We start from the raw sequence: 22,993 nt of genomic DNA, 5'->3' as shown, positions 1-22,993 counted from the left end.
TGTCTCCCATATCCAAATATTCCGAAATATGGAATATTCCCAAATACAGAATTTTTGAGCACGACTGAGAATAGTGGCACCTTTGCTTTCCGTTGGTTCAAGCAGGGCCGGATTAAGGGGGGAGGTGACGGGGGCGGTCGTCCCTGGGCCCACACACACGGTCGATGTGACCCTGCCGAGAACAGGTGTCCAGCGGATGTATGTGTTAATGTGTATATATATGTGTTAGTGTGTGTGTGTGTATACTATTTGTGTGAGTGGTGTCTTTGTGTGGGGTTTTTGGAGGGGGAGGGGGGTCGGCTCTGTGTGGCTTGAAGGGGTCCCCCAAAGCTAAGTTGCCCTGGGACCCCCACAAGCCTTAATCCGGCCCTGGGTTCAATGTACACACTTTGTTTAATGCATAAAATGATTACAAATATTGTATAAAATTCCCTTTCTTGCTGTGTGTGTGTGTGTGTGTAGGGTGTAAATGAATATCCTGTATGTACACATACTTTGATGCACAAAATGATTAAGAATATTGTATAAAATGACTTGCAGGCTGTGTGTGTATAAGGTGTATATGAAACATAAATTCATTCTGTGTTTAGACTTTGGTCCCATCCCTAAGAGATCTCATTATAGTATGCAAATATTCCAAGCATTTTGGATATGGGAGACTCAACCTGCTATATAAATATCCATGCATACAGTACATACATTCATTCATATCCAGGCTATAGATTAGGCATGATCGCCATATACTTTTTATTATCACTGATAAATTTGTTTATATACATTGTGTGCGGTATTATGTATAGTTAGTTATACATGAGAATTATATTCTGCTATATAATCTTCCCACGTAAAGGAACTGCAAGATACATTACCATCAGTAATGGCGTCCTTTAAGCGAATATTGGGTTTGCTTATAGAATTTAATAGCCTTAGCTTTTGTGTACACTTAATATCAGGACAGTGATGTGTTTTAGAGCAGAAACTGCTGTAGCTATTTGGCCGTGGTGAAGTGTAAAATGCTGAAGTAATCAGAATATAGCGATGAAACCTGTGTGCTTGCTGTATCATAAGAACTGCTTTAGAAATGCTGGAACTCCCTGGTTTCCATGTACTAAATCCCTTTCTTCTTTTGTTGTTTTTCTCCCATCTCCACCCAGGGCCTAAGTATTGCGGCTTGGCACTAAAACCAGAAGTAATTATTGAGTCTAAGAGCCACGAGGTAACCGTGCAGTTCATGAGTGGAATCCACATCTCTGGACGAGGCTTTCTGGCTTCATATTCCACCACAAATAAAACCGGTATGGGGAGGGGTATATGTTGGCAGAGAGGGGTAGCTGGGGGAATTGTGCTGTCTGTTTGGCTGTGGTGTCCTTATTCTGAGCGACTTTCTCCCTAGAATCGCTACAAGCATTTTTCATCTCACTGTCACGGAGATGGATAGTAATTCAAATGAATGGCCAGGAAACCTTAAACTGATCCAATGTAAAATCTATGCAAATGTAAATACAGATGTTCCCAGAGTGCTACGTACATCGCTGCAATCTGTTTTGCACTGCAAATAAAGATGAAAGAAATTAGTGTAACCGGTCTGGAATATAGTTGCTTTTTTTTCTTTTTCGCATGGGAAATTTTTCACATTTTCATGGTCCAGTTTGGTGTTAAGTGATCCCGGTCCTAACACACACTATACCTCCGTCATCTAGCTAGATTCATGCAAAATGCAAGTGCACAAGCACAGTGCTGAATAATGTTCCGTTTGATTTTTATCTCCTGAATGTCGCACCTTTGTGTAACGCTGTGCTTCACGCAATTTTCAGCGCTATTTCACTATATCTATGTTTCTGGTGTGTTTTTCACCATCATTACAGGGGTATAGACCTTATGTGCATGGTAAAATAAATAGAGATTAAAAAAAGCTCTGCTCATGGATAATTAAGATATACAGAGATGTAGAAGGGAGAATTGCATGTATACAGTCATTCTGCTTTTGTGCCAATACTCTGAATTACCTGGGAGTCCAATCCTTGGGGTCAGATTTCATTGGCTGCTTTTTTTTTTTTCATGTGATATTGAATAGCAAATCTGACTGATTGTTGGGGATCATTGGAAGCCCACACAGGGCATCGCATCCATATGAGGTATCTTCAACTCGGGATTTAATACGTTCTTTCCAGCAACTTAGGGAACATTTCCTCTGTCTCATTACTCCATGTTTTTACAGTTGCGTCATTATGTTGCACCATCTGCACTTCAGCTGAGAAGTTACACAATATATTATATTTCCATGGAACCAATAAATATAAGGCTGCACACTAATGCTATGGCAGAATACACAAACATATACTAACGATATGGCAGAATACACGATTGCTATGGAAGAATGCATGAACGCTATGTTAAAATCCACGAATGCTATACACTAATGCTATGGCAGAATACGCTATACACAATATGTCAGAATACACAAAGGCTATACACAACAATATTGCAGGATACACTAACGATATGGCAAAATGCACAATCGCTATACACTGATATGGTAGAATACACTAAGGCTATACATGAAAGCTAGCACAGAATACACCAACGATGTACAGAACGCGCTTTGGAAAAATACACAAAGGCTATACACGAATGCTATGGCAGAATAACGAATGCTTTGTCCCCACTTTAGACTCTCCTAACATTTTAGCGAGGTGGTACAGCAAATCCTTAAAATATTTACTTTCAGCAAGAGGCCCACATTAGGATGCTAAATAGAGCGCATCTCTCTCATTCCCATGGAATACGCTTAGTTGATTCTGAGATTTTCTTTTACATTTGCATAGCTCTGTATAAATCGGTTATAAGCAATGTGGCATCTAACGCTTCCTGCAGTGCCCTTTAGTAGGTGAACAGGAAGTCTGATGTGCATAGAATAAAATCCCCCAATCATTGTGCACACACCATTCTGGTTGTTACCAGGGGCTCTTTATTTAAGGCAACTGGTTTGTCTAGCAGCCCTTTTAATATCACAGCCTAGATTTAAATAATGTGACAGAATAAATAACAACTGTCTTATGATATTGTTTGTTTGCTTTGTCTTTTAACTTTTTATGATCTGAAACTATAAAGAATGTGCGTAATGAATGTTTAGCATTTAGGGCATAGGTGGGAAATATGTGGCCCTTCAGCTGTCATGGAACTACAGAGGCTGACGGGGCTTGCTTGGACATGTAGTTCCACAACAGCTGGAGATCCACACTTGGCCATGAGCTAAATGAGCGAGTATCCTATCAGCCGATGTGCTCGCTTTCATCTCCCATCCCAAATGCTATTTTGTTTGTCCATTCCTCCTCTCTGTCCAGCTCTTCCCATGGTAAACTTTGCTGTTTTTTTGGGTGGGGTGTGTGTGTATGGTGGGGGGGAGGTTCTGTCTCTATATCTGTACGAAGACGCTCAGAGCTGTTTCCTCCCATTGCATAATACCCTGGGGATTACGCTTTTTAAAAAAAATAAAGTGCACCAAAGATCCGGGTGGGGGAAATTGATGTAGTTTCTGTACTGACCCCTGTACCTTTCGGATTGCATACTAATCTTCACTAAGCCCCGGTCCCCACATAGATCCTCTACCCAATTCCTTCCATACACTCTCTCATCACCCACTGCTGGAGCCGGAAGATGGCTCCCGCAGTGGGAGCAGCAGCAGCCGCTGAGAGTCTGACAGACTCTCAGCGGCTGCTGATTACACCAAACACGCAGCTGCCGGCTCCGGCGGCTGTGTGTTTGGCAGTGTGTAGCGCTGACCGAACTCCGTCCGGTCAGCGATACACTTGACTCGAGTATAAGCCGAGGGGGTACTTTTTCAGCACATTTTTTGTGCTGAAAAACTCGGCTTATACTCGAGTATATACGGTATGTGCCTTAGGAAAAAATGGTTGAGATTATTTTGTTTTGACATTTATAGTCTAGGTATTCAGGGGGTGTGGTATGATATGTCGAGAATGTTGATATAGGCATTTTGTTGACGTAATGGAAGTTGGCGTAATGACTACATCGACATGGTCAGTTATGTCGATATGGCAACACTCAATGTATCTACATTTTTGAGAATGCCCACATGTGAAATGTCGACAGTCAGAATGTCAACATATGGATTAGGCTACATTGAGGGGAGGTTAGGGTTAGGCACTAGTGGGGAGGGTTAGGGGAAAGTACTTTTAATGGGACGCTGGAGGATCACATATCTGATCCGGAAGTGACAGTCACATGGCCGCCGGAAGCTGCACTGCATCCATCAGGAGTAGGTAAGTCACTAATTCTACAATGTCGACATTTCATCAGTGTACATGTGATCATGTCGGCATTCTGATGTCAACATGTTAGGGAGTGGTAAAAGGATGTCGACATGAGAATGTTGTTGCTGTTATAATGTCGACATAGTGTCCCTGGTAGAACCTCCCCACCACCACCAGAGTCTAACGCTAATCATCCAACCTGCAGCCTAACCGTGATGTCGAGTTTCTGACAATGTCGACATTTTGAGGATTTCAACACATTGCCTTTCAACATTGTAACACTGTTGACATCATAACTTTCGACATTATAAATGTCAACCTAATGACTACATCCGTTTTAAGGTTCGTGAATGCCATTCCACCTTCGATGTGCCGATGCTTAAAGCACCTGAAAAATGTATGCGCAATTTTTAGTTGCTGTTTGAAGCATTTAACTTGTATATATTTTTATGTGTTCAGATCTCATTACATGTCTGGAGAGAGCAAGCCGATTTTCTGAACCTGAGTACAGGTAAATGTCTACACACTTTCAGGCTGTCCTTAATGAGAAATCACTGTTTCCAGTCCAATTACAGTATGTATTTGTGCCCTCTTCCTGGTATATAAGTGAGATTGTTGCTCTCTGCTCTTATTAAGTGCACCAGCTGTAATATTTTATAGTGCGAGTCTTGTGATCGTTAGAATAGTAGATCATAATGTTACGGATGAATTAAGGGAATAAATCTATAACACGGTCTTAGGTTTCCTGAGGAAAGGTTTCTTTTTTTTTAAAATCCAATAATTTTTATTTATTTTACAATAAAATAAACAATAAAAATACATTACAAATTAACATATACATGTGTGGTCTCCTTATTAGATGGGTTTAATAAACAACCAAAATATAACTAATTTGCAACACACAGTTTGAGCAAACATGTTTAGGTACAATTTACATATCGCATCGTAGAAAATTATATTAAAATATCATAGGTAACTGTACAACGCACATATAAATAAGAGATAACATCAGTCAGAATATATGTATAGATCAGACTCTCTCTGGCAACTCTTAACGGATCAGCTATATAATCACAGGCTCGCGGGTGTATATTTGGCCCTAATTACACAGATATTACCATTTGTATCTTGACATACTGGTTAACCAGGATTTATCGGGTTCACAAATGTGTCAACAGTTTCACGTAACCCCATCCCCACTGACTACCTGTATCCCAGAGGTTCTCGTCCTGCCTCTGTCCCGCACATATGACGAGTCCAACCATCTACCCCAAATAAGATGAAATTTTTTCTCAGCCTTTCTGGCTAGGTAACAAATTTCTTCGTGAGCCACAGTCTCGTTTACTATTGATAACCATGCTCCTATTGTTGGACCCTCAGGAGCCATCTGTGCTCTGGCTATGAAGACCTTTGCAAGCATGCACAGATTAAGAACATACTGTTTGGAATCTTTGTTTAGTTTATTCTCCTCAATTACAGTCAATATACTGTGGGGGTGAGCACATCGTGAATAACACCCATGGATGTCTGTATACGAATTACTTCCTCCCAAAAGGAACTAATAACTGGGCAAGCCCACAATAGATGCCAAAAATTCCCTACACTTACACTTAAAACACTTTGAATCTGTTCTACTGGCAATTTTGAACACCGGTCTGGCGTTCTGGTATGCAATCTGGAAGTCGGCAGACGTAAGCCGACTGCTTTATCCTGGCGAGGATTAAATGACAGGCGTCTAATTCTAGACTCCTGTCATTTACCGACGCCGGGAGACTGGCGCCTGGCATCCCGATCTAAGTGATCCTGGGCGCTGCTGCGGACAGCTGCGAGGGGGGGGGGGGGCGTTAGGCTTAGGGCTTCCGGGGGGGACTTAGGGTTAGGCATCCCCCCAGGAGGTCAGGGTTAGGCTAGGGGAGGGAGGTTAGGCACCCCCGGGGAGGACTTAGGGTTAGGCACCCCCCGGCGAACTTAGGGGTGCCTAACCCTAATCCCCCCTCTAAGGAGGGTTAGGTTAATTAGTTCATACTTACCTGCATCGGGATTTTCAGCCGTGTCGGCCTGCCGCTGTCGGGATTTGAAGTCTGGCGGTAATTCATATGTATTCAGGCGTTCTATATATCCTATGAATCAGAAACAATTGGATTTGTTGATAGCTAATTGTTGTTGTAGACACACGTGGATTACCCAAAGCTGCTTTCCATATATAATCAGACAATATTCCCAGGTCTACTTCCCACTTTTGCTTAATAGGCGGTAGATCCGTATTATGATGCGCTCGCGACATGGCTGAGTGCACTACAGATATCAAGTGCCTAGCGCCAACAGATTGCAGCCATTGCTTAGCAGGGGATTCTTGGAGCTCTGGGGGGCGTCCGCAAATTGAGCATTCAGGGAATGACTGAGCTGGAGGTATCTATATAAATGTTTTTGAATATCAAACTCTTGTTGCACTTGTTGGAATTACTTAAATACCCCGGAAGTGTACAACTGCCCCAGAGATACCACCCACCATTTTCCGCAGACTTCTCTAACCTGAAGTGATGAAAGCTCCCCATGCCGACGGATTCGGAATAAGGGGGTCTCAGGATCCCATCCCTGTCCCTGAAAAATCTGGGAAACCATTCTCCAAATCAGAACTTCTTGCCTAACTATTGAAGCCCCCACTCCCCTTACCCTGCCACTCAGTAGCATTTGCAGTAAGGTGTGTCCTGGGGGGTCCCTGCAGCGACAGAAGGATAGGTAAAGCATCTGCACCCGCTACCCGGGACCTAAAATATTCTATCAGTAAGTGTTAATGGTCTGTTTCCCCCATATTGCTACCCGGAACCTTAAATATTCTATCGGTGGTTTAATATTTCATGACACGCTGCAAGGGTCATTAGTTATCCACACACCTAAATACTTCAACGACTCCACCCGTCTCAACGGGAGAGGTATAAGTGGAGTTTTAGGACATGCACCTCTAATGCTGGGCATACACGGCCAGATAAAATGTCTGTCAGACCGACAGACATTTTATCTGGCAGCCTGCCAGCCGCAGATGTAGCCGGCATACACTGAGATTTCTCTCACATTGTGTCAGCCCGACATCCGTGCTCCGCCCCCGGGGGAGGAGACATTTCCCTGTTCCTTCCGTAGGAAGGAACACAGGAAATGTCTGTCTGTCGACCGCGGCTGGGCATACACTGCCCGATGCGGCCAACAATTTAACGGGAAATATCGCATCGGACGGGCATGCTGGACAATCCAGCATGCCCGACCGAGCAATATTTAACCCTCGGTCGCCCCCCCACACGCTACAATTATCGGGGCGATCCGCCGATATCAGGCAGGTCGCCCCGATAATTGTAGCGTGTATGGCCAGCATGAGGGAGTATACAGGATTTATCCCAATTAATCAACAAACCCGAGTATTTACCAAATGAGTCAATAATATCAAGGGCACTGGGCACAGAAGTGTCCTATTTAGAAACAAAAAGCAGTATAAAGTGCTAATTTATCTGTTCTAGGTCCCAGCTGGAAACTCCGGAAACCTTTCTAATTGCTCATTGAACACTATCATATCACACTGTGTATCCAGTCTAAAGATCTACTGTAAAAAGGTAGACAATGTCTTGATAGACACCAGATGTTAGACAGGCAAAATGTCGACATGTCAGAAGGTTGACAGGGTCAAATGTTGACATGAAAATGGTCGACACATGATTTTTTTTGTTTTCTACTTCAGGGTCCATAGGGTATCCACAAGATACCTTGGGGTATAGGTGATGACGTCAGGCACGGACACCACAGAGTTAAATTTTCAGCCCCCCAGGATGCACCAGGGTCCCTCTCCTATACCCCACCCCCAAGCCAAGGCAATTCAGTTTCGTGGGTGTCCGGCCAGAGGTCGGATCACATTCACAGAGGGGGCTGTAATAGCCCCAGAAGATTTCTTCAGAGTGCAGCTGTGGCTGCACAAGATGAGCCTTACAGCATGGACAGTCAGTACTGACGTCCATGCTGTCGCTCCTACATCCTGCCGGTACCGATCCGGGGATGCTGGTAGGTAGCTGGGGTCACAGCTAGCGGTGACCCCGGCTACCTGGACTGTGGCCGGATGTACGGGGGAAAAGGTAAGTGGCGGGGTCCCGCGGTGGGCACCCGCCGGTAACACAGTCCTTTTTGGTCCCCAGGCAGGTGGCTGCCTGGGGACCGGCTGCGCGTGGGGCCTGGTACTGATCCTGCGCCTTCCACTAGACCACCAGGGACAGCGGACCGCGGCATGTTTCTGTACAGCGCGGCGTCCCAGGGGTTAATAGCAGGCCAGGGGAGAACGCCTTCCCTGTCTCACAGCCGGCGTCTCCCCCCGCTGCACAGTGCCATTCCACAGCGGTCTGAGCGGGCTGTGTCAGCGCTCCTCCCCCGGGCCAGCCTCCTCTCTGCTTCTCGGTGGCCATTTTCTCTCTGCATGTACTGGGGATGGCAAACGCTGCTGGAAGCTGATACAGGTGCCATTGCGGTCCGGGTCCCCCGCATACCTCTCCTTCAATTAAGGTCAGTGTATGCAGCACTGTTTCCCACCAGGCTCTGCTCTGTGTAGTTGATCGCAGTGCTTGTAATGCAGGATGTTATCTTTGCATTGTATGTGACTTAAATGCTAGCGCTGTTTGCCTGTACTTTCATTTCTGCCTGTCAGCCATTTTCTTATCCCTGTTCTTCTTCTGCTACAGCCCTAGCGGTGCAGTGTTGCAGGGTGTTTATTACCTCACCGTAAACGTGGTTTTTCTGTGTGGGAAGTCACATACGCTCCGCTCACACTCCTCATGTCGGAAAGTGAACGAGGATATCCTCTTCCAGCTATAATGTACTGATATAATGTGCAGTTAGCGGAGGGATATGTAGACGCTGAGGGTTTATGGAGGGCAAGTTGTATTATATATCATACTCCATTTCTGTCACTGTGCCTGCACAAAAAGGGACCGCCCTCGGTTGGCTAAGATGCTTACAGCCCTTGTGGGCAAGGCTCCCTGTGTTTCCACATAGGGGTTATCGCAGCGAGTGGTGGTCTCATCATATGCAGGGGTCCCTGGGCAGTTGATGGTACCCCAGTGTATCCTGTTTTTCACCCCCCCCAGGTCTCGCAGGAGCCTGTGTGAGTGAATTTATTGTCCAAGTGGTATAGCACCTGATGGACGTTTTACAGGGGGAGTCACCATTTCGGCCTTCTAAACGGCCTTTCGGGTCTCAGACGGCTAAGGATCATGATGTCTGATGACGGTGACATTATTGACTTTTTCAGACACGAGCCCCTTAGTTCAGAGGAGGTGTAGTCTGGGTCTAAAGTTTATATACCTGACCTTATACGGGCAGTCCGTGCGGCTTTGGTTATTATATATCCCCCGTGGCTAAATCCAAATATGCCTTCTTTAAGGATAAGGGTGTTGCCACTATCTGGTCAGCTGGATCATTTAGAGGAGGCGTGGAAAATCCGGGTGAGCGGTTGCAGCCTCAAAAACGGTTGACCTTTTGCATATCCCTTGCGGATAATTACTTTTCCGAATGGGAGTTACCTTTATGGGTAGATTCTCATGTTACACGCCTAGTGAGGAATGCTACATTGCCCATGCTCTCCAGGTCCTCCTTGAAGGAGGTTACAGATTGCAAGGTGCAAATATATCTAAAATCCAATTATTCCCTTGCTGGAGGGGCGTCCAGGCCGGCTATGGCCGTGTGCTGGGGGGCCAGAGCCATGGAGCACTGGGTAGGTAACTGGATCTCTGCACAGTGACTCTCCAGCAGAGCAGGTGAATAGTGGCAAATTCTCTAGAGACTTAGCCACGTTCATAATGAGAGTCTTACATATAGCCTGCTCCTTTCCAGAATCTCCTCAGCAGCAGTAGCGGCTCGCCGCTCCCTGTGGTTGCGCTCTTGGAAAGCGGGTGCAGATTCCATTTGGAATGCTTTGCCTTTTACGGGACAGGTTCTGTTTGGCCCTCATCTGGACACAATTGTGGCCCCGCAGGCAGTAGCTACGTCTGCGTGTCTGCCATCGGCTACAGTCCCATCGGGGTCTGGGGCTTCGTCTTTTCGGCCCTGTGAGGCCAGGGTAAGTCTAAAATACAGCTTTCCAAGACAGTCAGTAGCCAGGAAATCTGCTCAGCCATTAGAACAGGCTTGGAGTACAAGACGTCCTACTCCCAAGTTGGACTATAAGCCTTCAGCCTCACGAGACGGGCCTCCTCTCGGGGGACCCCAGAGTTGGAGGCCGGCTTCTCCAGTTCGCCCAGTGCTGGTGTCTGACCACCACGGACACTGGGGTAAGAGAAGTATTTTCTTGAAGGTATGTCCTCTCCTCCCAGTAAAGGCCTCCCAGCCGGTTTTTCGTTACAGGTCTTCTGTCAATTCAAGACAAGGCCCTGTAATTTTTGAGGGTGTTACACTCTATGCTCCAGGCGGGAGTTATAGTACCTATTCCGTTGCCCCAAAGGGGAACGGGGTATTACTCCATCCTCTTTCTGGTACAGAAACCCAATGGGTCTTACCAGGACATCCTCAACATCGAATCCTTCAACAAATTCATAAGGGTTCAGGAGGGGGACCCTGCATTCCATCATTCAATGGAGTCTGGGAATTTTGTGGTGTCGTTGGATATATTCAGGGTGACTACCTGAATATCCCTATTTTCTTAGCACACCAGTGTTTTCCTCAGGTTTGCAGTGGTCGATAAGCATTTCCAGTTTCTGGCATTGCCCCTTAGTCTGGCCTCCACACCTCACGGTTTACCAGGGTCATGGCAGTTATGGAAGCCCATCTGCGGATGCAGGGGGTCCGCTTGTTACCCTATCCGGGTGACCAACTGTTGTTACCAGGGTCTCCAGAGATACTTCAGTGCCATCTGCAATGGACAATATCTGTGTTTCTACGTTATGGCTGACTAATAAACTGGAGATGGTCCTCTCTGATTCCTCACAGAGGATGCTCCATATCCTAACATCTGAGGATCTTTGTGATTGAGGAAAAGATCTCTGCATTACAGGCAAAGGTACGCAGTTGCCTGCAGAGTCGCCGAGTGTCTATTCAGAGTCTATTTAGAGTGATTCCTGGGTTCCAGGGTGTCACTGTTCGACATGGTGGGGAGTACCCAGTTTCACTCTGAACCTCTAGAAAAAAAAAATTGATCCTCTCCGGATGGGATGGGTTGCCCCATAGGATAAAGTCAATAGTGCTTTCCCCGGAGGTTTGTCTCTCTCTGGCCTGGTGGCTGCGGAAAGCTCACCTAAACAAGGGGAACCCCGTTTGGGATTGCGGACAGGGTCCTTCTGACGAAGGACGCCAGAAGCAGTGACGGGTCCACACTTGTTCCAGGGCAGGTGGACACCAGCAGATTATGTGCTTCCCATAAACATCTGAGAACTCTGGGCAGTATTCAAGGTTCTCCAGCATGCAGGACAGGTCCTCCACGGAAATACCGTGCAGGTACAGTCTGACAACGCCATCATGATGGCTTATGTAAACCACCTAGGAGGTTCCCGAAGTCAGGCGACACGAACAGTGGTGTCCCGAATTCGGGCTTGGGTGGAAGGCTATATCCCTGCCATCATCGGCAGTGTTCATTCAGGAATCCTCACATGGAAAGCAGGCTTTCTTAGCCATCAAGACGTGCATTCAGGGAAATGTCCGCTTCATCCGGAGGTGTTCAATCTTCTGGTGAACAAGTGGAGCCTTTCAGAGATGAGACTCTTCTGGTAGATGTATGTAGGTCCAGTGGACCTTCCAAGTTGTGTACCTCGTCCCTCCATTATCCCTTCTTCCTCCTGTAATAGCAGGAAGAAGGCACGCTCCTGCTGATGACTCCAGCGTGGGCCAAACGGCACTATTACTCAGATCTTCGGAGCCTCTCAGTTAACACTCCGAAGCTGTTGCCTCTACGCCCGGACCTGTTGTCTCTGGATCCTGACTGATACCCAGACCTGGGTTGTCTGTCCTTGACTGTGTGGCGGTGGAGACTGCCCTCTTAAGGTCTAGGGGTTTTCCAGCTCTATAGTTAACAGGGGCTCTGTCCATGCTAATGGAGCGTACACACGGTCAGATTTGTCAGACTTATCAGATTTGTCAGATGAACGATTAAACGATTTGGACGATTTGTCCAAAGTTTTGAACGATTTGAACGATTGAACGATTTTTGACTGCATTAAAATGAATGGAATCGTCCAAGTCTGACTGCAAACCCATCAGATGTCAGATATCGTTATCTGACAAACGGGAACGCGCATCGTTGATCGTCCATCGTTCAGGCATGTCAGATATGAACGATTTTCCATCAGATATGAACGACTGAACGATTTTTAAATCGTTATCGTCCATATCTGAAGAAAAAATCTGATCGTGTGTATGCACCATAAGAGCTCGGAAGCTTTTATCTGCAAGAATTTTCCATCAGGTATGGCATACTTTCTTTCAGTTGTGTCGCCCTAGAGGCTATGCTCCTCGGATATTCCGGATATGTTGGCTTTCCTACAGGTGGGCTTAGGTAACGGTCTTCACCTTGCTTACCTGAGGGTGCAGGTTTCTGCCCTGTTAGTATGGTTTCATCGTAGGATTGCTACTCTTCCTGAGGTCCGCACCTTTGTGCAAGGTGTACATTCTATTCAGCATCCCTTTGTTCCACAGGTGGCTCCTTGGGATTTGGCTGTGGTCCATAGGGCTCTCTGAGGACCGCCATTTGATCCACTGGGCTCAGTGGATTTCAAATGACTTACGGCTAGGACTGTATTCTTTGTGGCCATTGATTTGGCCAGTAGGATCGCAGAATGGGGGGCTCTGTCATGTAGACCTCCCTTTTTCTCATCTTTCCTAGAAACAGGGCAGTGCTTCGCACTTGTCCTGGTTTTTTACCTCATCAATGAGGAAATTATAGTACCGGCCTTTACTTCCCCAGTCCTGTCTGCTGGTGTGGCCTCCTTGGATGTGGGCTCTACGAATTTAAGTTGACCGTACCAGTCCATTTAGGAAATCAGACTCTGTTTTGTCCTTTCTGGTTTCCATAAAAAGAGTTGGCCTGCCACTATGCTAACTTTTGGCAGGATGGATTCACAGGTCTTCCTGTTCCATCCTCTATTAAAGCTCTTCCACTAGGTCTGTGGGTCCTTCGTGGGCAGCTCGACGTGGCGCTTCAGCGGTGATTGGCAGCCACGTGGTCATCTGTCCATATTTTTGTAAGGTATTTATGCTTTTGATACCTTCGCCTCTCAGGATGCTTCCTTCGGGCGGCGGATTCTCCTTACAGCACAGGAGCGTCTCCACCCTTAAAGGATACTGCTTTGGGACATCCCCAAAGTATCCTGTGAATACCCTATGGACCCTGAAGTAGAAAATGAGATATGGTAAGAACTTACCCTTGTTATCTCTATTTCTAGAAAGTCCATAGGGTTCCACAGGACTTCCGCCCTGTTGCTCCTCTACTGCAGATGGGCTTTGATCTGGTCACCGGTTTCTCCGTCTCCTTCTGGTGAGAATGTGATTCTTGTGTGTTCCAGACTTTCTTCTCTCTTTGTTCTCCTCCGGCCTATGGCTTGTTACGAAACTGAATTGCCTTGGCTTGGGGGTGGGGTATAGGAGAGGGACCCTGGTGCATCCTGGGAGGCTGAAAATTTAACACTCTGGTGTCCGTGGCTGACGTCATCACCTATACCCCAAGGTATCCTGTGGAACCCTATGGACTTCGTAGAAATAGAGATAACAAGGGTAAGTTCTTACCATATATCATATTTTTTTAGGGTTAGGCACTTACCGGAAGGTTAGGGTTGGGCAATAGAACTGACGGTTAGGGTCAGGCACCCACCCTGACTGTTAGGCACCAAGGGGAGGGTGAAGATTAGGGTTAGAAAACCCAAAAAAACAGATCAACCATTTTCATGTCGACCTTTTGTCCCTGTCGACCTATTGCCTGTCGAACATTTGGTGTTTATCTAGACATTGTCTACCTTTTTACAGTAGATCTTTCAATCCATAACCCTGGATGATGAGAATATTGTTCTGTTGGAAGAAAATTTGTGTTACAGCTGACTTTTGAAAAAGAAAAATTATTTTAATGATATATATCGCACAGATTAGGTTGTATAACAACTCAACAAACAAATGTAGATTGCATAGACAACTGTAAGACTTTACTAAAAATTAACAGTTTCACATAAAAGTGTGATTGTCAATTGTGTGTTGATTTTTTAATTTTCTTGCAGAAAATACTGCCCAGCTGGATGTCTGACACCTTTCGGGGAGATCTCAGGAACTATTCCTCTTGGCTATAGAGACGTACGTATCAGTTTTGTTCCTGACTGTCCACAATTTATTGGGATGGGAAATCTCATGCGGATTCATAATCCATCATTAGCACAGATACTTGCACAAGTGATTGTGCGCTGACTTTCCACTATCAACGTCTGAGGATGCAACTCTGCCTTGTTACATTAGAAGTCTTTAGTTTCAGACCATGAAATTAATGTTGTTGAACTAATAATGCTGTTCCTGGTACATCGGACCAGATCTGCTAAACAGCTACTGCCTCGGAGAATGAGACCGCTGGCTAATAACTTTGTGTATTATTTATGTGGATATCAATGGATGCCCGTCTTCACTAGCCATTGGTTCCTAGTTTTTGCTGACTGGCTCTTGATGACTAAATTTTCTTGTCGGGATGGGCACGTGATCCTGGCGCTGATAATAACGGCGGTCAGAATACCGGTAGCGTTATCCCTACTGTAGGAATCCTGACGCATGCAGGTAAGTATTGTAACCCTTCCCCTAATCCACCTTTCCTGCAGCCAAAACCTAACCCTCCCCTCCTGCAGCCTAACCCAACTCCCCAAGCTAACCCCCCTCCCGCAGCCTAGCCCTAACTCTCCCATCCCGCAGCCTAGCCCTGACCCAAATACTGCGCTCAGCTTGCATATGACAATAACTATGTATATTGTGTTGGTGGAATAATTTAACTAATATTGTACCCACCTATATCAGTAGTGAACTACCAATATCACAGTTTAGCTACACAGATATTATGATGTGAGGTACATCTATGTAAATATCGGCATATGTCAATATGAGATATATATATTTTTTATATTTGTTTTGTGGGATTTCTGTCCAGCTTTATAGTTTATTAGGGCATTGTATATGTCACATAGGGTTGCTGTATGTTTGTTCATTGTAAATCACCTCAGATAGAATAGAATAGAATTATATTTATTCTACTTAATTCATCATATCTGATAAACTACATGCATAACATGGGACTCTGTTCAAGGGGATCATATAATGATTCCATGGCAACCTAATTACATACAAGGACCTTAAGACCCTCCCATTTGTGGATATGACCAATCAGAAAGAGGGCTCTCTACTATTAAACTCAAGCAGGAACAACACCAATTACTCCTTGATAAAGGCCATCCAGGCAGAAACGCGTTGGAGTTCATCCCACACATCATTCACCTGCTGTGTCTATCGTGGCTGACATTCCAGCACGCACTTTTGCTTACCAAGAGTATCCGGACTGATTCATCATCAGTCACATGACAGGTATCGGTCATGTGACTGCATCGCTTGTAGGACTAAAATCAACTTAGCCGTATGGAAGAACAGAGCCGGCAGGGGAAGGAGCGGTGCCTCCCAGGGTGAGACAGGTAAGTCCCCGGTACAGGGGGAGACACACGGCGCGCTACTCTAGCGAACGGTGGTGCCGGGCTGTCTCCCGTTGACACACAGCGTCATCCCCGGTGGCAGAGGTTGGAGGCGGCCTGGTCATTCAGGTAGCCTCTGATACTCACACTGTGAGCGGACCACGCTTCACCAGGAGGCCACATCTCCCCGGCAATCCACCGTACTCCTATCCCCGTGAAGACCATCCCGGGCACCACAATTTATGCTATAAATAGACTATCTTCATCTCCTATAGCGGGACGCCGCTTTAAGAATCATAAGGCTGATACACAGCACTCAGACTCATTTGGGACTGTGCACTCATAGTGCAATACTCTATTTAACTTCTATTCAACAATTCTTTAGTTTGTCATTCTATATTCACAAGACCCTTCTTGCTGAAATATATCCCATGCAATTTTCTGAGCTATCATTGATTCCATACGTGATACTTTGGTAGGCGATATATTTGTGTGCGTGTGCAGTTTTTCTGCTTTTTATGGTTCAGCCCTTTTTGAATAAATTGACTTTTTACATTACAGCATTTACATTGGTTTATTACACAATTTTGCATACTTATTGCATGTCACCCTATATAGGTGGGTACAATATTAGTTCAATTATTCCACCAACACAATATACATAGTTATTGTCATATGCAAGCTGAGCGCAGTATATTCTCTTCCTTTTTTGTTACGATTTAGGGATTCAGTCAGTTATCCCATACGGCTGCTCGCTTACATCCCATAACCCCTGAATAAATTCTTGGTGCGCTAGTATTCTTCTGCTTTCCATATAACTGACCCAAATACTCACCGTCGGGATCACTTCTGTCGGTATTCCGGCACCAGGATTCTGTCCGCTGCCATCGTGTGCGCTGGGATGGTGACTACATCCCATTTTGTCCATCCCTATTCCATGGAACTTAAAATCTGCGTAGGATGATTATTGGGCATTTATTGTAAATAAAGAACGCATTAAAACTGTAACTGAAAACTTAATTAAACCAATGTGTATCTGATTTGGGAGATGTCAAGGGTTGTAAGCTTTTTATAGTTCCTGATGATTAATCCACATCAGACCTGCGTGTCTGGAAAAGCTGTAGAGCGAGGATTCCTAAACACACAACCACTGTACAGTGATTAAACTGATGGAATTACACACTGTTCTTTAAGATGAAAATATCAGAGTTTAAAAGTTCATAAAGGTCATGACTGTTTTGCATGTGAAATGCATAATTTATCCTTTCATACTTAAATAGTGTTTTATACTGTGATCCGGCTGCTGAATCCCAGTGGCTATTTACATAAATATGCTTCTTAAAGGAACATTTAATTCTTTAAATCTTTACCTTGTTAGTTTTCAGTACTTTGCTTAAAAATGTAGAGTGAGGTAAGTCTGCCCAGTGATTATGAACCATTGGCGGCTGTTTTATAGATGTTGTGCAGATCTAATTAAGTGCTGACTACATTGTATGAAAATGTTGCCTAATACAATATGGGAGCAGGAAACCTTTACAAATGTTAGCAAATGTCAGGGTTTAGGTTGTATTCTGTGAATACAGTCCATGAGTAAGGAAGGAGAATAGGGATTAGGAAGTTGTAATGATTTGATAAAGGAATTATGGGGCAGACAATGCAATGTATGCGGTAATGTGGTATGGAATGGTTTTACCTGGTTCTGATGCATTGTGTGAGATGGTAATAGCACAGTGTTTGTCTTTTTCAGTCTTCGTTGCTGTGTATGGCTGGGGTACATGCGGGAGTAGTGTCTAATGCACTGGGCGGACCTGTAAGTGTGGTGATCAGTAACGGCATTCCATATTACGAAACTGCTCTGGCAAACAACGTCACGTCTAAAGTGTAAGTATTGGGCCCTGGTGTTCTTGGTTGCACCCTGTGAGGGTTGTTATCAAACTCTGTCATGTCAATGTCTCAGTCTTTTGCATGTTAGGCATTGTTAAGCAAAGTCTAATATAAATAGTGGATGGGCATACGGATACTCCTGACCTGTAGGTATTTAATATTTATTGCACTAAAATAAATAGTAATTCTCTTTATTATTAATCTGCTTATCGCCAACTGATGACTCAACCTGCTTGCTGGTTTTCTAATTATTATAGTGCACCTGCCACATTAGTTACAGGAGGTACACACTTGGTACATAATCCCCTCTTCCTATGAATGGTACTTTAGGGTCCCTCCCATGGGATGCCCACTGTCCATTGGCTCTTAATTGAAAGCCTTGGAGCGGCTATGTAGGACCCCTCCTGTTACCAAGATGCCTTAGCCTTGCCGATGGTGACCAACAGAGGTCCTGGCTATATCGCAGGGAAGCTCCATCTGCTGTGATCATATAATGTTATCTAAGCAGCCATCTCTGTGACACCTTCTCTCTGGTATTGGAGATTTTCCATATATTCTCGTATGCCCTGAACCTATCCATATGCTCCATTAGCATTGCACCCTGTGGAATAAGAACCCATTATCTGAGTGGTTTCACAATAGGGATCCGTTCATGTAACATCTTAATGAGAACATAAGCTATTAGGGCTCGTACGTGAGGGATTTGATAAATAGTTTTGCTAAAAGCAGAGACAAAACCATGTGATTGGTCCTTGCTATGAATGGCGTTCCGTGCCGAGGCTCCATGCTTCCCTGTAGCATACGATGTGCTAGGAACTCCTTTACTGAGCAATTACCATGTGACATGGGCAACAGTGAAGTTGACGCAAATTGACAGCTCTTTGGAAAATCTTAAAAACTATTGTTTAATCACATGATTAACCACAAGGCCTTAGTATGTGTTATATATATATATTCACCAACAATGCCAGCTTATTATATTTTATCCTAATGAACACACAATAGTCTCCAAGACACTTTGGGGGCAATTCAATCGTTTTATAGTGCACCTAAACTAATGGGCACCTGACGGAGCAATGACTGTGTTGCTCCGTTCAGGCACGCATTGCGTTTGGGCGACCAAGAAACAATTGAATCATCCCTTTTGAGTTCCGCTGCCATGAGATTTGTTTTGGGTTAGTTACTGACTTTAGTATGATTTGAGCATGCATTTATAATACTTCCCGTTTTGGCAGGTTGTACTCTGCAACAATTTCCCCTGAAACTTTCCCTATAATGTTCTGGGGTTCATTTTAGCTCAAGAACTAACTTTCTACCTCCCTTCTTACAGGGGATCTTTGTCTACAACTCTCTTCACATTCAAGACTAGTGGTAGGTGTTTTGTTGTTGTTTGTTTAATGTTGCTATTTTGTTTATTGTAAAATAATTTTCGATTTTAATTTTTTAGTATGGTGAAATTAATTTTATTTATTATCCACTAAACTTTCCAACTCTTCATATACTCTGTCTGTGCAGCTGTTTCGGGTTACCGCTGAATCCACAGTGTGTGCTACACAGCTCAGATGCTGCAGTGTTCCGAGATTTGTAACCTCTCTGTTTTTTAAAATCTCACTAGAAAAGCAGCTTATATCTTGTACATCACTGAAATGACAAAGCAGTGAGGGAACCAGAGGGCCTGTTTCAGAGATGGACGCAAGCGTGATCAGTGCTGCGTCTTCGGCCACAGTGGATCTAAGAAGTTCTGTTAATGCAGCAGGAGGCGTCTTTTGTCAGATCCGCTCCCTGCGTCCGAAGGCGCAGCATCAGGTCACCGTCGGCCGGGCCTACGGACATCTGCGCAACCCTGAGGTTGTTTAGAATGTCCAGCTGCCATGGCCAATGAAGCATGCGTCCAAAGATGTATTCGCTGGCTTCGGCGCACCCCTAAAATACCGGCGACTCGTCTGCGTTTTGGACGCTCATGGCCGGCTTCAGCTTCTCCCACACTACGACCAGAGCCACAGCAGTATCAAGTGTATGAGCAGTTCCAAAAACATTAGTTAAAATGTCGACATACCGTTTTCTGCATATTTTAGAACTAGGCTAAAATAAGCACAAAAAAAAAAACTGTATGTTGACATTCCGGTGTCATATTGTTTATCTAACTAAAGTCCATGTCAACAATTTGACTGTAGACATTCAGAACCTGTTGACTTTTCATACCACACTCGTCCGTAATTTGTGAAGTACACATTCTTTAAATACATTTTGGGCTACATTCCAATGATTAAGCTAATGATTTAAATGAAACTATGAACATAAAACCTTGAAAAGTCCCTAAGTTACCCATTTTCCTAATATAGTATAAACAGTACCTTGTATTCCAACAAAATTCAGCTATAACGTGTGTGTGTGTGTGTGTGTGTGTGTGTGTGTGTGTGTACCTGTCCCTGGCATTCTCCTACACATCTGCGTCTTTGTACCTGCCTGCATCTATAGCGCAAACACACCCCTTACGGTAATAGGTTGGAATGCCCCATCTTGCCTAGCCAGGTGCAAGTGGCGGGATCATTTAGTGCTGCGTGGGCACATAGCGGTGAGGCCACTTTTTTGAGCATGAGAAGAGCTGTTCCCGGCTAGATGCCAACATCGTAATTACCAGTCCTCTGCTTCTAAAGTTATAAAGCTGTGCAATAATACGAAGGGGTAGATTTACTAAAGCTTCTAAAACGAACAAGTGGAGGAGTTGCCCATAGCAACCAATCACATTCTGTCTATCATTTCCTGTTACACAATAGAGAAATGATAGCTAGAATCTTATTGACACTTTTCATTTTTAATATATACAAAAACCAGCGCTGTGAAAAAGATGGACGGTGTAATATAAAACACAATAGTTTATTAAAAATAACAAATATATCTCAAGAGTATTAAAATAAAAAGTCCATGTTATGAACTAAATGAAGATCTATTCCTATAAATAGACAGCTGGACCTAGGACAAACTCCTATCCGTCCCAAATGGGAAAATGCAATACAAACAAGAATTTATGTAGTAAGAAGGCAAACATTACAATGTACTGAGCCGATCCAGTCCGAAGTGTTATCATGATCAACAAAGATCAATCAAGAAGAGCAGCACGCAGATAGGGGAGTACTTGCAATGTCCATGCAGTGAGTAAGGAGTATCCTGGATATTCATAAAGCAGAAGATGGTGATTTTGGTAATTAACATAAATACGTTGCTTGTTGTCGTACAGAAAGTGATCTGGTTTTCAGTTTGTTTTCCATCAGTTTTCCTCCAGTTTAACTCCGGTGTAACTCCAACTTAGTTATCAAATTGTAATTACACTTCTCATCTAACACAGCCTACGTCTATGCAGCCTTAGTGAGCACTAATAACTAAGGTTACAAACATGTCTCTGTGTGCTCACTGATTGGGACCCCACCCCCAGAGCTCAACACACACTAAATTGGGATGCAATAAAGTCTAAGATAAACAATTTGTGAGAAGGGAGGGGAACCATCACAGAGTCACAACTTCCTTTATAGAAATTGCTCTTAATATAGTAGTAGTGATAATTTACCTAGTATACATTTTTCAAAACTGTGCTGAGGCAATCAATAAAACAGCATCTGATGGGAGCAGTAGTGATAATTTACACTTATAATCTAACAAACGTCATCTAACACAGCCTACGTCTATGCAGCCTTAGTGTATAATGCCCACATTAACCCTCGGGTTCATATATCTGGCTCTGATACTAGCCAGCGCCTCCTCAACCACATATATAGATATATAGTATAGACATGGTAGTACTCTGCGTGTATAGGTATAGACGTGGTAGTACTCTGTGCTGATGGGTTAATGACCTGTAGTTGATTAGCGGCACCTGGCTTAAATTACATTTTTCACACATGGCTTTCCCAATGCTAAAAGCAGAATTTTTGTGTTTGCATTTTCAAAAAATGTTTTCAGATAAAATTAATTCATCTGTACATTTTTATTATACCTAGGATGTTATGGAACTCTGGGAATGGAAAATGGTGCCCTTCTAGAATCCCAAATAAACTCCTCCTCCGTTCTGGAATGGACAGATCACACCGGGCAGAATAATGTTTGGAAGGCTGATAGAGCCAGGCTGAAGAGACCGGGACCGGCCTGGGCTGCGTCATTCAGTGACGAGCAGCAGTGGCTGCAGATCGACCTGAACAAGTTGACAAAAGTAACAGGTTAGTATGAACATTTCTGTGTCTGTCGTTTTTTCCAAATATCAATAAATAAAATATTACTGCAGCTTAAATTGTGCAGTGATTACATATACTGTATGTCAACATTTTCGTCCTCAAGGCACACTAACAGTCCAGGTTTTAGGGATAGCCATAGTTGAGCACCAGTGACTTAATTAAGTACCTTGATTATATTGATTTAACCATCTGTGCAAAATCATGGATATCACTAAAACCAGGACTGTTAGTGTGCCTTGAGGACCAAGGTTGGGAATCAATGGTCTACATAAACGTGTAACCTCTCTGCAATGTAAATGGCACTAGGCTAGTTTTCATTTTGTCTATATACAGAAGACTAGTCTATTACATCGATACTGGTTAGTAAAGCTTAGTGTACCTGCTGCTGCATCTCCCAACACTGTGGTCTTCAGTTGACACTTAAAATACTCAAAAAGTGGTGCTGTTATATATGTATTTTCTTGTGATTTGATGACGTGTATGTTTTTGTTTTTGTCCACAAACTAAATATTTTTTATTTTTAAATAAAAGATTTAGGGGCGGTGTCTCAAACTTTCTAAAGAGTAGAGAAGTTGCCAATAGCAACCAATCAGCTTTTACCTCTTATTTTATAGGTTGTACTTGATAAATGCTAGCTAGGAGCTGATTGGCTTCTATGGGCTACTTCTCCACTCTTTAAAAGGTTTATACATTTCCTTCTTAGCGCCAGATTCAATTACCCACAGTGCTTATAGCTCCCGGGTCAAATATACCAAGGCTGCACTTACATCAGATTTCTGTTAGATGTCTCAGAGGTGTGAATAGAAATCCAAGGTAAGTGCGGCCTTCTGCCGTTACTACCGCGGTCGCGTTAACCCATGGCTCCAAGTACTTAACCCAGGATCGAAGGTTAACACGTGAGCAAATTGGCTTGTAATTGAATAGCTACGGGCATTAAAGCCTCAAGCTACAA

At 44.2% G+C, this 22,993-nt stretch overlaps 1 protein-coding gene across 1 annotated transcript in view; it reads left to right on the top strand.

Annotated features, from left to right (window-relative positions):
- The window catches only part of DCBLD2 (discoidin, CUB and LCCL domain containing 2), a 102,338-nt gene that overhangs the window by 57,795 nt on the left and 21,550 nt on the right, over positions 1-22,993 (top strand). Inside the window, exons 3-8 of the mRNA XM_088481058.1 lie at positions 1,155-1,295; positions 4,734-4,785; positions 14,495-14,567; positions 17,679-17,812; positions 19,146-19,186; positions 21,811-22,026. Of these exons, the coding sequence (XP_088337184.1) occupies positions 1,155-1,295; positions 4,734-4,785; positions 14,495-14,567; positions 17,679-17,812; positions 19,146-19,186; positions 21,811-22,026 (657 nt within the window). The remainder of the gene's footprint in view (positions 1-1,154; positions 1,296-4,733; positions 4,786-14,494; positions 14,568-17,678; positions 17,813-19,145; positions 19,187-21,810; positions 22,027-22,993) is intronic.

The sequence above is a fragment of the Taudactylus pleione genome, unplaced genomic scaffold (genome assembly GCF_031769625.1).
Source record: "Taudactylus pleione unplaced genomic scaffold, aTauple2 ptg000262l, whole genome shotgun sequence".
In the NCBI taxonomy this organism is placed as follows: domain Eukaryota; kingdom Metazoa; phylum Chordata; class Amphibia; order Anura; family Myobatrachidae; genus Taudactylus; species Taudactylus pleione.
Note: the sequence above shows the minus strand (reverse complement) of the source record. Positions and strands in the feature narration are given on the sequence as shown.